Source organism: Hydractinia symbiolongicarpus, chromosome 5 (assembly GCF_029227915.1).
Source record: "Hydractinia symbiolongicarpus strain clone_291-10 chromosome 5, HSymV2.1, whole genome shotgun sequence".
NCBI classification, from domain to species: domain Eukaryota; kingdom Metazoa; phylum Cnidaria; class Hydrozoa; order Anthoathecata; family Hydractiniidae; genus Hydractinia; species Hydractinia symbiolongicarpus.
Window position 1 is genome coordinate 34,853,500 of NC_079879.1, and position 24,577 is coordinate 34,878,076.

General features: G+C 34.8%; 2 protein-coding genes across 4 annotated transcripts; one reads left to right on the forward strand and one right to left on the reverse strand.

Moving 5' to 3' along the window:
• Positions 1–312: 312 nt before the first annotated feature.
• Positions 313–17,191, forward strand: LOC130646244 (ralBP1-associated Eps domain-containing protein 1-like). 3 transcript variants are annotated; one of them, XM_057452417.1, is made up of 19 exons: positions 313–504; positions 7,577–8,118; positions 8,798–8,990; positions 9,318–9,365; positions 9,460–9,583; positions 9,823–9,998; positions 10,215–10,278; positions 10,440–10,576; positions 10,961–11,052; positions 11,136–11,195; positions 11,338–11,966; positions 12,278–12,441; positions 12,949–13,004; positions 13,579–13,761; positions 14,378–14,408; positions 14,680–14,723; positions 14,842–14,951; positions 15,166–15,280; positions 16,754–17,191. In XM_057452417.1, the coding sequence occupies exons 1-19, from the start codon at positions 426–428 to the stop codon at positions 16,820–16,822; spliced, it is 2,916 nt and encodes a 971-aa protein (XP_057308400.1). In that variant the 5' UTR covers positions 313–425; the 3' UTR covers positions 16,823–17,191. The 3 variants fall into 3 exon arrangements, with proteins under 3 accessions (XP_057308400.1, XP_057308401.1, XP_057308402.1); XM_057452418.1 differs by having other exon boundaries at positions 10,964–11,052; XM_057452419.1 differs by lacking the exon at positions 13,579–13,761.
• Positions 17,192–18,730: 1,539 nt separating this feature from the next.
• On the reverse strand, positions 18,731–22,926 carry LOC130646245 (cysteine and histidine-rich domain-containing protein 1-like). Its single transcript, XM_057452420.1, has 13 exons — positions 22,809–22,926; positions 22,686–22,735; positions 22,548–22,604; positions 22,389–22,469; positions 21,749–21,816; positions 21,444–21,550; positions 21,305–21,363; positions 20,283–20,353; positions 19,999–20,104; positions 19,595–19,620; positions 19,421–19,517; positions 19,242–19,307; positions 18,731–19,089 (listed from the first exon to the last, which is right to left on the reverse strand). The coding sequence occupies exons 1-13, from the start codon at positions 22,876–22,878 to the stop codon at positions 18,976–18,978; spliced, it is 972 nt and encodes a 323-aa protein (XP_057308403.1). The 5' UTR covers positions 22,879–22,926; the 3' UTR covers positions 18,731–18,975.
• Between the last annotated feature and the right edge of the window lie 1,651 nt (positions 22,927–24,577).

A 24,577-nucleotide genomic window follows, 5' to 3' on the forward strand; every position in this document is an offset into this window, starting at 1 on the left:
ATGCTACATAAATAATACAGGAAAGAAAGATTAGTTAAGTAGTGAGATTTTTGTAACTAGATATAACTGCATGCAATAACACAAATTTGGCATTATGATTATCATCGCACGCCATAGCTAATTTAGAAGAATGATGTGCTATGTGTGGCTGATTTTACTCCTGACCATGCCTGCTTATATATGTAATTATTTTCTATATATGTGTATATGTAACTTTTATATTAATTTAATCATTGAAATATTGCTGCAGTATATAAGTGGAGTAAGATTTATTATATATGTATGTGTACATCGTTCTGTTGTCGCAATGTAATAGAAACAATTGTGTTTAGATAATCAAGGTTAGAATGTAAAATGATTCTTCTGGAAGTAGTTCCACAGAACATACTTGTTATTCACAATGCAATGACATCATAAAAACAGAAATGGATTTTGAGCCTTTCCATAGTGATGATGAAGAGGCTACTACAATTATACTAGAGAAGAAAAAGAGAGATGGATCAGGTATGATTTCTAAATGTAGTTTTTAAATGATAATGTCTTCTGGACAAAATAAGTTTATGTACAGTACTGTGAAAAGGTTTGTTAACATCATGTTCGTGTAACGAGCGTGGTGCACAAAATCGTGGTCTTTATGTATAACAAACATTCAAACATTCTATCGTGGCCACCCACTAATATTATTATCTCCACGAAGGATCATGTGTCCCACGATTATATTCGCGAGCTCCACGATTTTTATAGCCAGTATATAGCCAGCGAAAAGAGACGATAGAAGTGTTTTTTAGATCGCATTTAAAAGTAAAACGAAAAGCGGCGATAGAAATGTTTTTTAGATCGCGTTTTAAAAGTTTGAATGAAAAGCTGAGATAGAGGTATTGTGCTCAGCCTCACTGAACAAAAGAAAATGTAAGACTAGTAACATTCTATATTAAAAATTCATGCCAGCTATATAAAAGATGAATTAGACAAAACGTTTTTACAATTACTTAAGAACGACATATGGTTATGTTTCCCTTGAGTATTTGCAATAATACATTCATTTAATTCATATAGTTTTTGGCTTAAATGTTGCCTGCTGACATACATTATGTAGAAAAAGCATGTTTTTAATAATTTTTTTCACTTTAATTTTACTTCCATTAACAATCTATTGTATTGGTAAATAATAAAGAATAAAACTTGATTATGTCAGCATGTACAGAAATTTTACTTTAAATGCAAGCCTTGGAACACTGATCAAGAAAACGTACAATGTCAGACAAGCGGTTGCAGAGATGTTTTTTAATGAGGTCATTAAACCATCAGTCTCAAAATTCGGTAAATTGGCCAAACTTTTGGATAGTTGAGTGCTGCCAGGAATTAGAAAAGATGCATTATGAATATATATACAGTACTGCAAAATTTTGGTGATGCTCTTTCAATATTTATACAATAACGTAATTGGACTTGTAGTTTGGGAAGTTCTTCTTTAAAGAACCAATTTATGGTCATGATCTCTTCTTGGTAAGTATTTTAGAACAATCTAACGGTAGACTTAGTAAAGCAACTGGATAACTCAGCATATTTAAACTTTTCTCAGATGCCTTTTTTCTCAAGTTTAAGCTTATATTTGTTTTGCGCAATGCAGTTCTCCCAACACAACATTTCTTTTGTACTTTTTGGGAACAGTCTATTTCCAATGAAAAGGTAGCCTACAGTCCTTCCATTATCACTCAAAAACTCAACGAATCATTTGTTTATAATCAACTCTGCATCGAGAAACTTTTTAAGATTATCTTTTATTCTGTGTTTTTATTCTGTGTAAAAAATATTAGGAACGTCTGTCTTTCGTCTATTGTGTACATATCATTTGTAGAACTTCTTGTTCCAGCTTTTCATAAAACAACTAGATAACACTACTGAGACGGGACCACCCATCGCAACACCAGCTATTTTTTTAACAATTCATCATTAGCTGTGAGTGTACACTGTTTAGTAGTTTGTTAAATTTTAATAAACATTGATTTTTACATATCGGCTTTAGCTTCTTGTTGACATTTATTTTGTCACAAATCAACTATATTGATTCATCTTTGGTGTACTGGTGAAGACGGACTTGACCTTATAACTGACATTCTCTTCATCATCCAAAAGAGGAACATTGTCCAGAAGAGCCTGAGTGTCTGAAATAATGAAGTCGTTTTTCTCAAGTGTTTGTAAATATTCAACAATTACTTTTCCAGCATTGTAATAACAAGTTCCTGTTTGATTTATATATAATGGATCTTAATTTAAGTTTATCATGATTAATTTCATAAAAAAATTGTGCTGGTTTGTTACTATAATTGGTTTCATCTGGCCATATTCCATCCTATGTTTAAGTGACCATATAAGAATAACTGGAACATTCGTAAATCCGCGATTTTATATCATCATTACATCGAATATATTTACCATTTATAATTCCATTGTCAAGCATAATTTTAGTGCCATACTCATTACTGTTTTGGTAATAACTGAATGGGTGCCAAAAACTAATCTCCTGGAACTAACCTTAGTCAATAGATTGGGTTGTTGAGCCTAGATGAATTTCTGTTGTTGTTATCACTAACCCATACTTCTGCGCCTCATATCATCATCATCATCATCATCATTCTCGGCTTAACGTCCGTTTTCCATGCTAGCATGGGTTGGACGGGGTATATTAATGACCCTCTTCCAATCTGATCTAGACTGTGTTAGATCTAAACTCAACTTCCTCTGTATCAAGTCTGTCCTTATAACCTCCTGCCAAGTCTTTCTCGGTCTGCCTCTGGGCTTTGCCCCAGGAACTATCAAGTCTCTACACTTTCTTACCCAATTATCCTCCTCCATTCTTTCCAAGTGCCCCAGCCAATTCAATCTTCTTATCTGGATAACATCTTTAATTCTACAGAGACTTAGCCTGCTTCTTAGCTCATCTGAACTCTTTCTGTCTCTCAGACTGGCATTACACATCCACCTAACCATTCTCATATCATTCCTTTCTAAACGGTCAAGATCTTCCTGTTTCACTGCCCATGTCTCACTACCGTACAACATAACACTTCTTACACAGGCCTCATACAACCTACCTTTTACCTTAAGTGACAGGACTCTGCTAGTCAATAAAGGAAGTAACTCTCTAAACTTTTTCCAAGCAGAACCTATCCTGCAAGTAACACTTCTTCCAACACCCCCTTCACTGCCCACCATATCACCTAAGTAACAGAAGTTCTTAACTATCTCTAACGAGCCACTGTTGTACATCATTAAAGCTGGAAATACTTCATTCTCTATAATCTCACCTTTGCAACGCTTGCATACAAACTGTATGCCAGCCCTTAACCTTCCACTAATACTACTGCACTTCTTATGTACCCAATGCTTGCAAGTCTGACAAAAAATTGAGTTACTACCAACCCCTTTCCTGCAAACTCCACAAGGCCACTTCCCAACTACAAGGTCACACTTGGCTGCAATGCTACTTATCATAACTTTAGACTTTGCTGTGTTTACCTTCAGCCCTTTCTCTTCTAGTCCTTTCTTCCACTTCTCAAACTTTTCAACTAATTCTTCCATCGACTCTGCTATGAGAACCAAATCATCTGCATACAATAACTCCCATGGACAACCTGTTCTGAACTCCATCGACAGCGCTTCTAAGACTAGAATAAACAACAAAGGACTAAGTACAGAACCCTGATGTACACCAACATTTACACTAAATTCATCACTAAGTGAATCGTTAATCCTGACACGACTTCTAGCATTGCTGTACATGGACTGAACCATCGTAACTAGCCACTCATCCACACCTAATTTTCTCATAGCCCACCAAATAACTTTACGTGGCACTCTATCAAAAGCTTTCTCTAAATCTACAAAGGCAAAATAGAGATTCTTTCTCTTTCCTAAATACTTTTCCTGAAGCTGTCTGAGTAAAAATATTGCATCTGTAGTGCCACGCCCTGGAACAAAACCAAATTGCATCTTATCTATATCAATTCTTTCTCTAAGTAACTTATCAATCACTCTTTCAATAACTTTCATTACTTGATCAACCAACTTCAAACCTCTATAGTTACCCCTTTCTAATGCATCACCCTTGCCCTTGAAACAATTCACTATTACACTCGACCGCCACTCACTCGGAATAGCACCATCCTTTATAATCTGGTTAGCAAGACTTGTAATAAGCTCAACTCCAATATATCCAGATGCTTTTACCATCTCTGCAACAATACCTGATACTCCTGCAGCCTTGCCAATCTTCATTTTCCTAATAGCCTCCACTACCCATTCTGTCTTGATCTGCATGGCTGGCCCTTCTACGACATCATCATCAGACAAATTATCCTCGTCCCAATCAAACTCAGTGTTAAGCAACCTCTGATAATGATTCTTCCAAGCTACCCTTTTCTCCTCCTCTGTGCTAGCCAAAACACCTTCATCATTACGTATACACTTCTCACCTACAATATCTTGATTAGTCTTCTTCATTTGCTTTGCTATCTTGAATACCTCATTGCGCTGGTCTTCCCTTCTTAACACATCTGCAAGTCTGTTTCTCTCTGCTTCTGATTTTGCCTAATACACTGCTGTACGAGCCCGGCGCTTAGCTTCTAAGTAAATATTTTTACTACCACCTGACTTCCACTCTTTCCAAAGTTTCCTCTTTTCCTTTATACACTGGTCAACCTCATTATTCCACCACCAGGTCTGTCTATGTCTAGCTGGTCCTTTCGTCCACCCACAGGTATCATCAGAAGCTTCTAGAAGACAATTCTTCAAAGTAGTCCAAGTACTTTCAACATTGTCACTATCACATTGACTATTGTAGGCTAACTGCTGAACTTTTGCACTAAATTGTCTTGCTACAATCTCTTCCTTCAGCTTCCAGACTTTTCGACGGGGCCTGTACTTTCTCTTGGCTTCTCTGACACTCTTCAAGATAATATCACAAACCAGCAACCTATGCTGGGAAACACACTCTTCCCCCGATATAACTTTCACGTCCTTCACCACTTTCTTGTCTGACTTTCTAACCAAAAAGTAATCTATCTGTGTCTTACAACCACCTGACTCATATGTTATCAGCCTACTCTGTCTCTTACTGAATGATGTGTTGCAAACCACCATGTCCGTTGCCATTCCAAACTCAAGCAATCTCTCCCCTTCCTTATTTCTGCTCCCAAATCCATAGCCTCCATGCACACCTCTATAACCTTCAGATGACTTCCCAACATGACCATTAAAGTCGCCGCCCACCATGACAAGTTCAGTGTCTCCAAACTTTGATGTGACTGCTATTAACTCATCATAAAACTTATCTTTATCTTCCTCACTGAGTCCACACTGCGGAGCATAAACTGACAGAAAAGTGACAATCCTATTACCTATCAAAAACTTTATCACTATAATACGACTATTAAAACGCATAACATCTATTACTTTTTCTACCCACTTCTCTGCAACGAATATGCCAACTCCTCCATATCCATCACTATTACCAATCCAAAAAAGCTTATACCTTGCCCTTCTACCTTCCACAAATCTCACTGAAGCTCCTCTCCACCTAACTTCCTGAACACAACACATATCAACAGATCTACGTTCTAACATTTCAACTACTTCACCTGCTCTACCTCTCAGAGTACCAACATTTACACTAGCCATCCTCAACCTAGTGTTATCTACCTTGTGATGTGATAGCTGGGTAACGGTCTGACGATGCTCACATCTGACATCTGTCCTACCGTGCGCGACACCTTCACTCCTTAGAGTTCCAGCCCCGTTTACGCAGTTTGTCTGATTAACTATTCTTACGGCCATTAATAAAGAGTTTTGGCATTGTTTTACAGCTGGATGCCCTTCCTAGCGCCAACCGTTCACAGACCGGACTGGGTGTTTTTTAAAGTGACACCATCACTATGTGGCATTTCATGGGACTTCCACAATCGCCCCTTTAAACTAAGGTATGGTGGAGGACGTTCAACTCCTCTCTTGTCTCTTAAGGAGACCCTTCACCCAGAACTATACTTATTTCTGCAGGAAGACTTTGCTCACACACTGAGAAATGCTTTTTCCAAAGATCTCAAATGGTCTTATTTAAAAAATTTGGACTATTTTTATACCGAGTAAACGGTATCTAACAAATGAATTCTGGGTATGGCACTGAATTTGTACCAGTCACAAATCTTAACTTTCGTTCGAAAATTAGATTCAGTGTGTATGCATAATCTTACTGCGTAATTAATTAGATGAAAATGAACTCATCCATGAATTTAGTCATAAACATATGTTTAATAATAAACGCGTTGGTGGGAACTAGACTTAAATGATCAATTAGATATTAAGTTTAGAGACAGTGTAACGTGGTGTTACTGTAGTTTTTTATTTATATTTTCCATGACGATGTACATTATGTACGAAAATCTCTACTAATAGAAAAATTTTTAATAATTTTATTTACTTTGTTTTTATCTTTCATTTATTATCACTATAGCTGTTATTTCACGAATAGCTAGATTGTATTGCAATTTTACACCGCTTTGGCATATTCTTCAACTTTCTTGAAAATTGATAACATAAAGCAGAGCATCTATAATATTTTGAATATGGATTGTCTTATCAGTGTATATCTCAATCTTGACTGTTTGCTAATTTGCAGCCAATACAAATACTCGGGAACATTCTCTTTTTAAAAAATCAGTGTAAGAAATGTTTACAAACTGTTTTTGTTTGGCAAGGGAATTAATATTTTCAACACTCAGGCTACTTAAGGCCGGTCCTTTTTTATTCAAGGGTCATTTTCAATATCTCAAGTTATAAAGAATCTGGCATAATTTATTGGTCACAAAACGCAAAGTTCAATTTTTCTGAGAAATTTTGATGACAACATATGCCAAAAATGTGCTTTTCTAATTTTTGCGACAAAGGGTGTAAAAGCGCGTTGTACGTGGTATATTTACAGGATAACCCTGTTGTAAGTTTATGTAAATCGCCAAAAACACTGCGGGTAAAGCACGTTTATAGCATATGACGTCATCAAAATTTTTCACAAAGGGTGAATTCTGCATTTTACTATTAATATAATGATACGGTGGCCAGTAAATTATGCCACGATCTTTATAACTTGAGTTATTGAAAATGACCCTGAAATAAAAAAGCACTGGCCTTAAGTAGCCCGAGCAATTTTGTTCAATATATATAAATAAAATTCAAGTTCCTGATGTGTGTCAGCAAGGTGAACTTTGCATAAAATTACAAAAGAACAAGTTTAAACATTAAAGATTTTTGGATGTGTTATGCAATTATTACAGTATATTTGTCAAAAAACCATGAATGCAAACAATGTATGTTCACAATTTGTACACAAATTGTAATTCACACCAGCCCAACCTTCTCATCATGACTATTTTGCTTGAAAAATACAGAAGCAGGTGTTATTAACATTACTGTTGCTGTTGTTCTAATATAATTTTTTTTTTATTTGATTGCCCATTAATAGCACAAGATCTCTCTTTATTATTGTATACAAAATATAAATGTATACAACGTCTTTTCATTTTAGATAGGAAGAAGAAAGGAAAAGGTGGCCCCTTATTTCGCAGCGAGAAAAAAGATAAAAGTATAGACTCAAATTCTCCTGCTGGAATTAAACAGAAACATAGCGTGCATGGAGTAGTTGGTCCTGCAGATTATATATTTGATCACGGAGGTAGTCCACCAAATGAAACTTCAACAGTTACAACAAACATGCCAGGTTTCATACAACCCAACCAAACTGTACAGTTACAAAATCCTAATCAAGCAAGTTTAAATGCAGTCTCACAAGCAGCATCTCCTTGGCCTAACCAGCCAGTACCACAGCCAATATATAAACAGCCAACTGTGCCTTTACCTAAGCCTTCCTTTCCAAATCCACCTGTTCCATCATTCCAACCAAACTTTCCCCCAACCATGTCTACAAAAGTAGAAAGGCCACATTCATCAGCCGCATTGTTGCAGGATCGCCAATCACCACAAACGCCAACACCATTTAAGCAGCCCCAAAATGTGACGCCACAAAAATCAACGCTGTTGGCACAAGCAATGGGATCTAACTATGGCCAGGTATTGTCTTATAAAAGCATAGTCATTCCAGCAAAATTTGCTTATAACTTTGCTATAAAATTTTAGGGTAGAGTAACTCGGTGTTGGCCATGTAATAATGGCAATTGTTCCTCCACATATTTAAAAAGACATGGCTTTTTATGAACATTGTTAAATCATGCTTTACTTTTGTTCGTCTTAGCAAGCATTTTTAGTAAAAATTAAAACAAAAACAGCATATCTTTAAGATACGCAAAATCTTGTTAAATCATCGGAGAGTATTTTTAGGACTTCAAACAAGTAAAGTCAGTCTTTTTTTTATGAAACCATGATATAACAAATTAAATGATACAGTTAAATTAATTTATCATGTTACATGACAAATTTTTCTCTTCTTCAGTGCAAGGAGCAAGAACACTTAAACTATCAGATTGGTTACTAAAATTTAAAGCACTGTGTTGTCAAAATATTTCTTTATTACATTGTTACCTAGATCTTTATATGTAAACAATCACTATTAATCTTTTCTCTCAAAAAACCCTGATCTTTGTTAAAATATCAAATTAGCTATTTTCAAGTTATTCACATTTGTACCAACCTTTTTTGAACAAGTCTAAATAACACATTCAGTCAATATTATTATTGTGGTATATACTGGCGTTTGCTAAATGTATAAACTTGTAAATTTTTTTCTCCTTAGCCTGCCTCACCTAACAATCTTACACATCATCGCAATCAATCTTATTCCCGTGCCATGTCAGTTCCCATTCTCCACCAGCCAGAAGTAAATGGTGCACCTTTCCAAGCTAACTTTAATGATGAAACCAGTGCAGTATCTCACCATGAGTTTTCAACTTCACCTATACCGGAGAGTAGAACCCCAACAAGAACAGGTTTGTGAAATTTTGTGAATATGTGCTCAGCTATATTAATAAACGTATAAACAGTTGTTTTTGCATATGAAGTTCAATATTTACGAAATTTGTGGTTTATCACCACAACATGCAATCCAAAACATTACAGTGAAAAATAAAACATCATTATATGTTTTTACCATTGAAGTTTCATATTATAAAAAACTAGTCGTTAGCCCGTGGAAAAGTCCACGGGTTCGCCTGTCACAGCTAAGCTACTATTTTGCGTGACAGCCAGACGGAGGGACAGCCGTATACGGCCATTTTAATATAGATGTTTAATTCTATTACTGCGTTGTGTTTTAGCCTCGCTTACAACTCCACCTTTGACACCAAGTGCTGAAACACCACAAGGTAATGTAAGAGAGAGAAATCCTACATTTGGACACAAGACTAACAATTACTCCTTAAAAAATTTTATAAACAAGGTAATTTATTTTATGTTTAGAGTTTTGGTTACATGATTCTGGACAACAAGTTAGTAAATTGGTAGACCAAAATGCTGAGAAGTGGGCACAATTTTCGATATCAACATCTCCACCGAACCAGGATGAATATTCTGTAAATAGAAGGTATAGTATCCCAGATTCTTTGTTATGCATTTTTCTCATTGTTTGTAGTAGTAAAAAGTTTTACTCCAACAACATTAAACAGTAACCTTTTAACCTATCAATTTTGCTAAATTCTGTTTATCGTATCATTCAATTATCTAGTATACGCTACAGGAATTAAGATTAAAAACTGCGAATTTTTTCCTAATTCCTATAGTTATCGAAGTATCTTCTTTTGAAAGCGTCTATTCTTATTTTAGAGAAAGTCATGGTGCAGAAAGTTTGCCTGAAAGTTTTCAAGACAGCATACCAGACAGTACGAGTAGTATAGATGACGATATGGACGAATCGGTATGGTGTATCAATGAAGAGCAGAGGGAATATTATACTAATCAGTTTGTAAAATTGCAACCAAACACAAGCGACGTAATTAAAGGTGGGTCATGTTCTATAGTTTCCCTGCAGGTTGTGGCATGTTCTATAGCCTCCCTGCAGGTTGTGGCATGTTCTATAGCCTCCCTGCAGGTTGTAACTTGTTTTATGTTGTGATTGGTTCACTAGGAATGTATCAGTATTATGATTGTGGCTTTTATTTACCGCAGTTATTTTCACTTAATTCGCCTAATTTGACATTTTATTTGACCCCATTTAGGTCCCCAAGCAAGAGACTTTTTTTTGAAATCAAACCTTCCTACGGAAATATTATCAAAGATATGGTTAGTATGAATTATGTTTTCAAAGATTTTGTTTTTTGTGTTGTTGTTGTTGTTGTTGTTGTAGCCATAATACCTCACAGCAACAGTGTATGTTTTAATAAACAATCTCTCTCCCATCTTTTTCTTTTAGTTTTGTTGTTGAAGTTTTTGTTGTTGTTTAGGCATTTGTCAGATCTTGATAAAGATTTTGCTTTAAACCTTGACGAGTTCTCTATCGCAATGCATCTGGTTGTTGCAGTAAGGCATGGTGTTGATTTGCCACAATTTTTACCACCCACTTTACTGCCAAAAGAAGAAGGTAATTTGCCCATTTTCCATGCTTGATGGTAATTTTAATGATTTGCTATTTTTTTGATTTTATCTCTTATATTTGTCTTCATTTACGTGTAGTCACTAATTTTTGTCATTATTTTTTGACAGGATTTTATTGTTGAATAGACCTGCTGTTTTGTTTAAAAAAAAAATCTGTCAATAGTGTGGTGACTAACTTCTAGTTCCATTATGTGTGCATCTTTTATTGTTGCCGTTGTTGTTGTTGTTGTTGCCGTTGTCGTTGTTGTTGTTGTCGTTGTTGTTGCACTGTACTTGAATATTTCACTTCTAAATTTTCTGTCTAAAAGTCTTCCAGTGTTAAGAAAAGATGTTACGATGGTTTCACAATTTCTTTTGATTAATTTTAAAGCAGAACCATACGAAGTTACTGAACCTATAGTACAAGAAGAAGAATCCTTGCACAATGTTGACGATGCTATTGAAAAAGATCCACCTTCAGAGGTATAATATTACTCAGATTTAAGCTTAGTAATATTCTGCGAACACTGACATGGCGGTGATTCTTACTGTTTTTTCTGTTATAGTGGGCTGCAGACTTTGACAGTGTAGACGGCGGTGTTGTACAAGCACACAAGAGTACAGAGGTGAATTTTTAATTTTATGCACGATTCTTTGTACATTCCTTATACATGTGTAACCTTTCTTTATCACGTTTGGTAGACCTAACCTTTAAGTTTTTTTGCATGCAGTTTTTTTTTTCTAATCCGAAATGTTTTGTCTTTCCAGAATTTAACAATGCGATCTGATACCGTGCAAACTCTGGGACAGGTCTCCCCTGGACCAGTCACAATCCCGATGGAAGCGAGAGTCCAACCGATATCTTCACAAACAAGTGGTACTGTGTCTCAAATGACGTCATCATTAGAACAGCTACAACAACCTACAACGTCGCCACAACTTCAACGAGAAACAGTGACGACAAATAAAGATTCTGCTGGGACTGCAATCGCTAGGCCTAGAGCTTCTGCGAATAAAAATGTTAATTTGATGGACGCTTCACCATGGCAACTGCTCCCTCCTCCCACGAAGTCGAAACAAACGGTTAAAAAAACTCTTACGCTGGAAGGAGAGTTGGGTTCGGATCCATCTCTTAATACTGAAACAGCAGCGGAGCACGTTGATACTCTAGTGACTATAGAGAAAACAGCTGATGATATACGAGGTATTAACTTACCTGATGATGACAGCGACGACTCGCCTGACGAAGCCGATCAATTAAAAGTTACTATTAAATCAATTCCTAAAAATCTTTCTAAGGAGAAGTCCCGTTCCATAGATAGTCTACGCTCAGATATATCTGAAAGCAGCGAATTTTCTTGGCGACGCCAGTCCTTGCGAAGAGACTCAAGACCGAGGTAACTTTATTAATCCCTTGATGACACAGTTACTTACCTTTATTATATTATATGTATTTAGCCGAAAAGCACAGATAGCGGTCGAGATATCAGTCTTTTATAATTATTCAGAATTATAGCTCTTAATCTGTGGAATTTAATGCAAAGTAAATGTCAGCATCCATAAGACACTCCTGACTTTATTCCGTATATAAGTAACAACATACATCTGTTTGCTTATTTTGTGTATTCATGATAGCATAGATGGTTTATTCAATATTTGCACATTTACTTTATTTTCTTTCGTTGTCAGTTTTGCTTTTTTGCTATAGATCACTTACTGGATCTTCTCTTAACGAGCCACAAAACCAAGACGCGAAAGTAAAAGAATTTGAAGTACCACCTATTCCACCACCAAGGAGCAAAGGTCACGCACGAGCAAGTTCGTTGGATTTAAATCAACTTTTCAGTGCAAAGGCTACGCTTTCTGCGCAAGGTGAGCATCCAAACTGACTTTTAACTTCATCTAAACACTGTGGTGTTCATTACGTCATTAACTGTCACAGGGAGAGCCCTATCCTTTTACTATATTGTTTTGTTAGTTAGGGAGATATCACAACTACGTTGTCAAATTGACATTTCTTTCCCTACCTTAAGAACACAACGATTTGTTAAACGTGTTTTATTCTCCGTCAACGACACTAGTTGACACTTGTGAATTCGAAGGAATTGTTGTGCCGCGTAACTGTAACCTCTACGTCAGCTTTTCCCTTCTCCAATCCCAGAAATGTCTATTTCAGTGTTTCAACCATCACGTTTCGTTTTTCTCTAGTGGCTTTGTTTGATTATGGGGATGCGAAGGGTTTTTCAAAGACCGCCCATATTAAACATATGCGAGTTTAGCCTATGACAATGTTGGCCTTGCTATTTAATAAAGGCTATTTAGTTGCTGAAAGGTAGCCAAATTATTTGTTTACAAAACAATATTGAACTTTTCTTTCAGAACTAAAAGTCCGCTACCCTTCAGCTTCAGATGAAACTTCTGCCAAGTCAGAACCGGTAAGTTATTTCTCCTGTTATTTTTTATAACTATATAGCTAAGTCAGAACCAGTCAATTATTTCTCCTGTTTTTTGTAATCTATTTTTTGTAATCTCTATTTCTAAGGATTATTATCAGTTGTTTCTCTGTCAAATTCAAAACACATTTTGCGAAGACTATTTTAGATTTTTTGCGAAGAATTGTTTTCTCAACTGTATTATTTTTTGCAATTTTAATTTATCTCAGGCCTATTTATTGAGATAAGGTAGCCTTTAATTGAACTTCCTCATATCACAGAGGCGATGTGAGCAAGTTCAAGCTGGTGATAATTACTTTGTAAACTACTAAAAAAGATTTACTAAGAAAAACTAGGGAAGAAAATACCAAAAAATCTTTCTGTGCTTTTGCAAAGTTAAGTTTTAAAGTTAATCTTATAGCAAATAAATCATTTATTTCCGCTAATTGACTTTTGCGAGCATATTTGCGCAAATAAATTTTCACGAATATGCATAATTTCGCGATAAATTCTTCTTCTCAAAATTTAACCACTTGTTTTAATAACCTAAAACTTTTCTAATACTCAAATATTTCAGCCTCAAAAACCACCCAGAGTTAGTGCTCCTGCAAAATCTATCCAACTAACGTCATCAATTGATTCATGCCACCTTCCACCACCACAGCCGGCATGTCATCTTCCACCACCACAGCCGGCGTTGAGAACTAGTCTCAACCGCACCACTAGAATTCGAAATCGCTCTTTTTCCCTCGAGTCCAGCGTAAGATTATATTTTGTTTTCTTTCACACGTACGCTCTGGTGAGTGTGAAGTACTGCTCTAGTTGTATATACTTTCATACCTTTACAATCAGTAGCACGAAAAAATGTTTCGAATGTGATTTAAAGTCTGCTTTATTCAAGTTTTTAATTTTAAACAAGAAAATCAATAGTTGGTAAGAGATAAATTCATTCCATAAGGTGAAAGTGTACGTAAAGAAAAGTGGTTAATTTTGCATTCAATCAAATAGGATTTTAACCTAGCAACTCCGAATCCTCGAAGTTATAAACAACGGACCTAGCAAGAATATATATTTTTCGTACTTTTTTTGTTTTGTCATTTCCGTTGTGATGCACCACGAGACACGACGTCGTGTTACCCGACACAACAACTTACGTCTTCTTCGACTGCACTGGACACACTCTCGACTCATCTTACCTTCTGTAGTCACGAAACATGCTGTCACGCCACACACACGGTCACCACATATCACTCATGTTAACGCACACAACTTGACGTTGTAATGATGGAGCTATCATAACACTTAATTATCCGCGGACCAAACCATTTCTCAGGTCTGTTTATATTGTCGTTAACAAATTTATTCTTTGTTTCTAGGTCCTTCTCGATGCACAACGAAAGTCAGACGGTAAGACGGCTTTCTGAAACATAGCTGGCTGTAGTTGGTCAATTTTGTGTCCACTCCGTACCTAATTCCGTTTTTAATACGTGTCCTGTAAGACGAGTATGCATCTACCGCATTTCTTTTTTTAGGCGTCACCTTCTAAGCGTGATCTCAATCTTCAATAACGTTTTTAGTTCTATTTACTAGCTTCCACCCTGTTGGTTAAGCGCCCAGCAAACTACAAATATTTTGCAGCGCACGTGCGTTATTAAATACTCATTTTTTCCTTTTTCAGGTTTAGTTGCTCGCACAGAAGAGAATGTTGCAAGAAAAAGACTGGTATGCAATGAGTTGTAGTGTTTTCTCTTGTTTATCATTTGTTTACTGTTTATATGATAGTTGGTGATTTTGGTTTATTACTTCTCGATTAGCACTCCCTGCAAGTTGATTTTTTTAGATGAGTGCCGATACTGTCGAAAAAGATGTCGTTGCTGTGCAAAGTCCTAAATCAAAGGAACACGGTGTTCGTTTTTCCGAAGAAACTCAAGTTATGTCTCAAAAGAAAAGGTATCAAAGAGACACAAAGGAATTGTTTTTCTGCCATGGAAAATAGTTTTTTTTGTTTTAATTTTTTATGGCTTTGATATTGTTGCAGTGGTGTGTACTAGAACTCACAAGAGAGTTCTTTTCATGCTAAAACCTTAATCAAACTCCAACATTTTAGCATATATTGTCCACTTTGCCAAATACCGGATTACATCGTTTTCTCTATCTTGTTTAGTCCTTTAGAAAGGCGTATGCGCAAGAACGAACTTCAAGCCAGTATTCGACTTTTACGTAACAAGAACACGGCTTTAGAAACTTTAAATAGTCAGTTGGATATCGAGTGGAAAGAGGTAATGACCATAAAAAAAACTTCACAAGAGTGTCACGGATATCTTTGTGCTCTGGGATACCACCTTTCTGTAATTGTTAAATTTATACACAACTTCGTTTTGGTTATGTGTGTATGTTAATTTCAAAGCAATCATAGTGAAAATCCACAGAGACTTAAAATTCCTATAAGATTTACAACTTTTTGATATTTCACGAGTTAGCAATAGACATTACTTATTGTGATCAACAAATAGAAAAATAAGATAAAAATGGGACATTTAAAATATCAAAATGTAAAATCAACATACAATATAGAGAATAAGAAATACGGGAAATGGCGAAGCAATATCCGTATAAAACCACATGGATTAAGACGAGATTAAATTTTGCTTGAACTAGAACAGCAACAAATGTTGTAATGTGTGGCATTGATCTCAAGTATTTGTCAGAATGTAACATCAATTCTGACAATATTTTGCAGATAAAAACAACTTATCATTTCTCTCTCTTAAATATATAAAATGTTGGTTTTGTGAGTGGTGAGGGTCTGAAAGTACAACCTTTTGAAGCAGTCGCTATTCAGACCAAAGAAACAGACCAAATGCTATTAAAGGTTGGTTTCCATACGATTGCATTGTCTGTTCTAACGAAGAAAGCTCGGAGCATTTTTCTCGTAAGTTTGAACTTATGAAAATTAATTTCCTACTTGAAAAATAAAGATGTTCAGAATAAAATAGCTGAAAAATTCTTTTGCTGCGAAATTTGAAATTAAACAATTTGTTTTTTATGGAAGCGAATTTAAAGAAGACGTTACAACAGATGAGAAAAGTTTGTCAGTAAAGAAGGGAAAATTATTGTTTAAGTTATGACTTTAACCTAGGATAATAGTGTTAATTACCAATGCAAGTAGTTGATTTTGTGTTTGTCAGGAAAATTTGAAAAAAAATCTATAAATTTATAATTTTTTTCATAAATTCATTGCTAGCAGGTCTCTCCTCTTCTTAACACCAAACAAATATTTGCTCCGTTTTTATTTTGTAAATAAAAAAGTGCAGAAGAAATTTTTGTGTTTTTTTCTTGAATAAAATGGATAGTGCTATTGTTACAATTTCCTTGAACTTGAAAAAAATACGCGGTGAAAAAGTCGAAGAGTTCAATTTTTTCAGAGAAGCACCTGCCGAGTCAGCGGTATGTTTAATTCATTGCGCATGCGTGTGGAAAAAGCTCAAGAGCGAACTTTTTTTGTTCAAACGAAAAGTGCAGTCGTATGGAAACCTACTTTAATATATTATATTGCGTTTAAAAACAAAAACAAATAAAGTAAAATTGATTATAAAAGATTGCTAATATACGGACATATTTAATGTTCAAGATTATCGAGTTGTTAATTTAAGTTTACTATGAAAAGAAAAAGAGTTTTCAAGCCATGCTCTTTAAGTAGCCTTTGTTCATTCCGTTGTGTTTTTTTTATATTCACTTTGATTTTTCTTTAGATATGCGAAGAAAGATTAACGCTAGACGTCAAACTACAAAATTTAAAACAACAAGATCTTGCGGATTAATCAGATGCCCTGCATGTAGTATATATTTTTTTACTTTAAAATCATTCACATCATGATTACAACCTAGTTACAGTGTGTGTGGACAATTTGGTGCGGAGATTTGCAGTGGCGCAAAGAATTGGGAACTTACATCAAAGTTTCTGTTAAAGGGACGATTTTATCTTGCAATATTAAATTATGATTCATTTGAATATCTTAGCTCAAAGACGAACCCTGAGAATATTTTATTCATTTTTTGCTACGTGCTATATTTTTTTTTCGTTTGTGTTTCGAATAAATTTACATATATTATTTTATATAACATAACCTAATTTAGACGTAAATTCTTTTGCGAATATAAGAGTAAGCGTGAAAACACGTTGTATTGACTGTATGTTGATATTCGTTGCAATATGTCTTTCATGATGTGATCAAATATAAGGGTGGGGTTTTTAGATGTTATTAACCCTGATCAAAGTTCATTGACGGCTAAGGAAAAGACCTATATGGTTCGTGTGTGGTAATGTTGGCTAGACCAGAGTTTCTCTATAATAAACAGGTAAATATGGAGATATGTCTCAAACATTTTATTCCGTAAGTAAAGAAATTTTTGCCAGAAGTAATGCGGCATTTATTTCTGCGATTGAAAAGTTGGATAAATTTTTGGACAGCGTCTACTGGATTAATTTTGCAAAGCACAACTTCCGCGAGGATGAACATTGACGAATCCAGATTTTTCAAGATTTTCGTGTTTGGCCTTCACGAAATTTCAGAAATTCGTACGAATCGCCGACTAAGATTTACAATTCACCTAATTTTGAACTTTGTTTTGAATAAGCATAAATTTGTGACTTGCCTTCTTTATATTCTTAAATGTGTAGCTACTTTGTCTTTTAATTCTGATTTGGCCTGTATCAAACGCGTCCGTCTGTAATAAGCATCCCTCACACTCGTCCCCAGCACGTTTTGCTCATATAAAAGGCAAAAATCCGTATAATTAACGCGGAGTCGCTATTAAAAGCCCATCTTCTTCAATCAAAAATAAGCAAGTATTTGAGGTCTCCTTATGCAAGAAACTTTGTAATCAATTTGTGATGAATATTCCCTATTTAACTATATTTAATTTAGCCTATTTAAAATAGCCAAGAATTCCTTCTTATAATTTATTTTTGTTATAAAGGTTTTGCTGCGTTCAATCTTGGTCTTGGTCAAAAAATTGCTGATGTCATTATTTGTTCTACTAGCGTCATCAAAATTGCAGAAATGGGTAAAAAGTTATTCTTAAAATTCGAAAAATATTTGTATAACTGCTTGATATTTAGTCACATTGTATGCCAAACTAATAAAATGTAGCAATATATACTAATGCAGTCTTGTAATAATTATAAAATGTTTTTAAGGAATCCTGAAGATTTCCAGCAAATAAATCAAAGTGTGTTTAAGAAAATATTGACAATTACCGAGCAGGTAGAGCTATCCTTAGGTAACCTCGATCCCAGGTCTTGTAACATTTTTTGATATGAAGATGATATTTCATCTTCATATCAAGAAAAGCTACAGGTCCTGGGTTCGAGGTTGCGACTTAGGGTCTTTTAACCCCTCAGCTGAGGTAATGAGAACGAAGTGGAAAGAGAAATGTCAACTTCTTCGGCTCAAAATTCGCCTGTTGTAAAAACTAAAAAAATATTAAAATAAAATAAATCCTGTGATTTATTCTCTTGTAGGTTAATTTTTTTCGAGTTAAATCGTACTCGTTCAGAATCAATGTTCTTGACGGTTAAACGAAACATGCGTCACGTTTTCCGTTTACACTGTTCATGTATATATTTCAGCATTTTACTTGAGAATCATAGGTACTAAAATTGTGATTGTCAAGATTTCTTGATTATTGTTTATAGAGAGATGGACATGATACAGAAAATATAAATATTTAATAACTTGCACTGTAACTGCTCAACATAAAATACATTCGAATTGTAAAAAATATGGCTGCACTTAACAAAACTTGCATCTGTTTTTTTTTGTTAAAGCTCTATGTATAATATACAGGACTATCTAAATTTTCTCTTCGCGATCTAAACGTGACTATAATGACATCATCACCACAATTCTATCCACTAACCAATCCATAAGCAAAAGTCTGAAAATCTTCATGCATGTTGCACTGCAAAAAATTATTCCGAGCTCAGATATTCGAGTTTGGGCCAGCTAAATGCTTCTTTCTTTTTTAGTTTGATTTCTGCTTTCGTTCCTAGGTATTCAACCGAGCTTTGTTCTGGATCGATCACCTAAAAAATTGGTTATAGCTTCTTACAACAAAGAAAGCAAATATGGCGAATCTGTTATCGAATTTTACATTAGAGTAGAAATTATTTTAAAATTTCTTATTTCCATTTTTTTTTGTCCAATGTATACTTCAAAAACATATAAAAGTAAATACCCCGTTTAAAATAAGGTTAAGTTCGAAAACGTCAGTTCCACCGTTAAATGCTATTGTTGCTTGCACCTGAAACAAATATGAAGGAGAGTTTAAGGCAAGGTCAAGACAAAACTAGTACTGTATGGCATAAATCAACATAAGTCCAGCTCAAATATCAGATAAAGAAATGCTTGACTTACACTAGTTGGATTTGCTTCGACAATGCATCTTTCCGGATCGCACACTTTAGCAAAAATTGATATTAGTACATTCGAACCAGTTTGATGCCAATCGTATCTGCAACGAGATCAATGTTATCAGACGTTTTTCAATTAAAAAACCTCATATAATAATTCTACAATACCAAACCTTACCTACACATTGATTTCTTGGCCGCGACCTGGAAATAAGTGCAAATTTTTAAACGAATAAATTTTTATACTCGTGCACTTCATAACCACTATATTGTAAACATAATAATTTGGTCAATGTTTAATTTTATAGGTCGATCGTGTGGCAAAAACAAGACTTTCTTACTTCTACTGAACATGTCATTTTTTATCTTCTAATGTTGATTTTACTTTAAATATCAGGAAAAAGAACTCTAAATTGCATTAACGACTAACGCAAAAAGCTTCGTAAATATTCCGATGGTGAATTACACATGAAATACATTGTGTGGAAATTTGATTTGTTGGTGTTGTTTACGGAGCTGAATGAAAAAGTTTACACAAAAGTAGGCAGAGGAGTATAAAATGAAATACTTATTTAATCACACCTCGCTTGGCTTCATCCATTCGTGTTTTCCAATCTCACATCCGCCCTGCTTCAAAAATTCATTGAAATCAGAAGTTCTTTTGTTACAACACGACCAAAACTTATATCTAAAACAGAATAAATTTTTTGAGTTGCAAATATATACTTTAATATAATAATTGCCATGCTAAAGCAGCGATTCTCAAAAATTCTCACGTCAAATTATATTTTATACAATTAATTTTGCGGTCGTTTAAATATTGCAAGTTCAACGTTACATTGTTGAAATTTTATTAGTTTACTTACCCTTCATGAAAAACTGCATATCCTGGATGATAAGTGCATTCTATTGAGTTATTATCACCGCCTAGGTTTTTCTAGAGCACAAACATTAGTGATAAAACTTGTTCAAAATGGCAGTATACGGTTACATTTGATCAAGCATGCATATAAATAGAGATAAACATCCCATCCATAACTACTTTAATGGGATAAATTCTCGCGGGGATTAAATTTTGCAATTGAGCTCATCCGCGAAATTTTAGCATTTCGCAGGGACTTATTTTTGCGGATAAGGGATGTTCTAATTTTTCGCGGATAAGGTCATAATAGCAATTTTTGAAGAAAGTAAAACAAGTTGTCGAAAAAGGTTCGGGGCCGAATGGCACTGTCATATCGGCCCTCGTTACACCTGTCATTTCTACATCGACCGAGACAAAATGTAGTTTTGCATTTTAGTTCAAAGGTCTTTCGAAACAACTATAACGTCAGGTAGAATAAACACAACTAGATAAAAAACAAAATGAAATTCTAATTGAATTAAAAAAACTGATTCTTCATCTGTTACATCCACTACTACTAGTTCACTTCGTGGGGAGTAAGGAACATTCAATTGTTTATCCGTAAGGCTGGAAAGAAAACTCAAATTCGGTTGATCATCCGCATTAGAGGCTGGGAGCAAAGGATCGATATCATTGAAAGGGTCAACTGATTCGAGACCGTTTTTGAGATCAGTTTTCCCTTATCTATTCATCTTCAGTACTCGGTTGAAAAAGGAAGCCTCACACTTTAAAAACAAAGAAAACAGAAGTTTAAAATTTCGCGGATCGAGCAATTTTTCAAAATTTTCACGGGGACAAATTTTTGCGGATGGCCTGGACTCCGCGAAATCTAATCCCCGCGAAAATTTATCCCATTAAAGTAAAGTGTTTTTATTTACCAACCTTATTACCCAAACGATTTCTAAAAGATTTAAATTCCAGGAGAACAACAAAAAAGACTTAACCACAAAAACACAAAAATGCAGAAAAGATTGGAACTGCACTCACAGCATCACAGCCACCATGTTTGCATGGTGCACCAATTCTAACTGCGTCACTTTCTTCACCTAAACACAATCAGGATGTATAACCTTCTATCTAATTTGAATAAAAAATAAAAATATTAAAAATGCAACATTTTTCAAACCATTTATATTTTCTTTCTCTTTTTCTTCTTTTTCTTTGTGCTTCTTTAAAGCCATGGTTAATGAGCTTGCTACTTTTGACTTTAATTTAATCTTTGGGATATCATCGCTGAAGCATATAAAAGTATGATACTTTGTATGATATTCATATGTGCAAAGACCTGCATCAAATATTTTACAGTTTTATTATCACAGATCACATGTGTTTGGCCTGATTAAATGCTATTTATTTTTAAAGGAACCCTACATTTTTTAAGATCTAATATGGTCTTTGCCGTTCTTACACAAAGGTCAAAATCGATCCTACCTAGGACGCTCAGTCGCAACATTGGGCGCCTTAAACTTCATCATTTTAGGTGCTCCATCAGATATGACCTACACAAAAGGCATAGTGCTTTATTTTCTATATTTTGTTTCTCCAATATTATTTTAACATTCTTCTCAGAACAGTAGTTCATAACAAAGTAACAACTAACTTGGCTTGATGAAAGTTTTGTGATTCTTTCATTCTACATAACCCTATCCACTTATTGGTGAGTCCTAATGAGATGGTCTAAATACTGATTTTGTGGTAGATAGAAAATAGACTTTTACAGAGGTAAAACAGTCCAATATAATGTGTGACGTTACTTATTATCTTAATGACGTCATGCATTCTTTATCTTGACTGATTTTGCATTCTAAACCTGTTTCAAGTTTGATGAATTACTTAAGAAGTTTACAATTGGCTCATGGACACTGCACCAACATCAACACAAACAAAGTATTCTCTTAACAGGGGCCAGGATGCAGTTAAACTGTCAGTACAACAAAATACTAAACAAATGAATTGTGTAATTTTAAACCAACAAGGAGAAAAAAAGGGAATTAACTTTGTAGAATTTTTGTATATAGAAATCTTGAATTACTTTGTACATATATATTGCACAAAAAGACAGAATTTTTACCTCGCCAACAGCTAAAGGTTTTTCAACTTTCTTCTCTTCTTTTTCTGGCTTATTAGGGTTGTGTAACCCCTTGCTACATCCCTAAATTATATGCATTCTCTTATAACAGTGCCAATATCATACGTGTGTTCAACATTTGAGAAGACAAAGAGAACTTACTGGAATGTTCAGAAACTCGGTAAAATCTGTGGACCTCTTTTTACAGCAGGACCAGCCCTTGGAAAAATGCATAAAAGTGAGACTTTTTCTGTGTTTTTTTGAAGAATTTAATACTTATTATAAAACCAACATTTTTACCTTGTAAGCATCATGAAATACTGGTGCACCAGGATGATACTGGCAAACATCTGAAATTAATAAAATACAGCTACATACAAAATAACAATAAAACTATAAGTTAATTTCTTATTACCAATTCACCTTCTATATTTTCCTTTGCATTGAACTTCGAGCCACAACCAGTATTGTAACACTGTTGCAGGTCTTCCATTTAATTTTTTTAACTTCTTTAAACTATAGCTATAAAAAATAAAAAAATATCTGCAGTATGTATATAACTTCACAAAATTGATTATACACAGTGCTCGATTTAAAAATGCAATTATAATGTTTTCTGACCATGTAGAAGAATCACACGAACTACTATCTACAAAATAATACGGAGAGTGTGTGTGTTGTGTGTGTCTGTAACAGTCAAAGTGTATGTCTTTATTTTCCTTTGATGTAGCCGAAAAAGTTATGTCTGACGTTAAATTATCTGACATTAAAGCGCGATGTCAATATTACATTGCACCTAAAACTTTGAGGCCATATAACTTGGAAACATGGTGGTGACGTCAATGGTTTTTCACCGGACAAACTTGGGTAATTTTCCCAAACCTGGGTACCCAAATCTGTTTCGGAATGGACGTCATCAAAAAACCTTTAAACCCTAATATCTCTGCAACCCTTTGTTAAAAGTACATGATCCTATCATGATCAGAGATTTTTGGGGTTTTGACAGGCCATTGGTGATGTCAGCAAAATTTTTAAACCCTTTATATCTCATTAACCGCTCATAAAAAGCAGATGGTCATATACATTTTCTTGATCAGCAGTATAAGCTCCACACAATAGAGACAATGGGAAAACAAGGTTCTAATTTTTTTTGTCAATGGGTTGCCTTAGTGGAATAAATATCAAATCTCGTGATTAAAACTGTTACGCAAGGAATTGCATATATTTTAGTCCAGCTAGACTACACATGTCTGGCACAAGTCGGCAAGTAATGCAACCATTATAATCATGAAATAAGCTTTATAAATAATTCCAGTATATATATCTCACATTAAAATAAACATACAGTTTATGTTATATACAGAACTGAGATGAAAGTCACACAACAAACATGTTTTGACAGTTTCCTTTTTGCTCAACCCTGTGTAAATATATACCTATGCTTTATGTGGTATTCACTTCGCACAATCTTCTTCGTTTTGTGCGTATGTTTAGATGACCCTCACTCAAGTAACTAAGATGGCGATGTAAACACACAAAGTTAAATGTTCTTATTTTTACATTTATACTAGGCTCTTTCTTTCCAACCCTGCCCTGAATACAATATTAAACCATAGTTCATCACAAGGGTGCAACAATTCACATTTGTGGGTGATAGCTATATATAGCTAAAAGGCAAACATGGATATATATATATAAACTACATGAAAATCGTGGCCCACAAGAAAATCACAAATCGATAGCACGATATATTATAAAGAACAATGATAAAAGTGCGACGACTGGGTTGGTAGAGTACATGCTCAAAATGCTTACGTGCTTACTGTTTTACCTTTCCAGAATTTTCTTAGGTGTTATGGACAATGACTAAAAAATGCTCGTCTTTTTGGTGGATTTTTTAAAGAAGCTACGAAAACGGCTGTTGAATTTCTACTTAATAGCACGGTAAATCCCGCCACTCCATCTAGAATTAGCCATCGTAAAAATTTTCGACCAAAGTAGCGAGTGTGTCGCCTCAATATTTTACGATGGCCAATTCTAGAGAGGGGGACTGGAATTATGAAATTATAGTGTCGGTCTCGGATAGGAGAGCAAGATAATTTCATGGTTACAAATACGAATTCGAAGCATCAATTTTGTCAAATATCTAAAAAAACACAAATTATTCCTGCCCTAGATAGGAAATTGCTGGT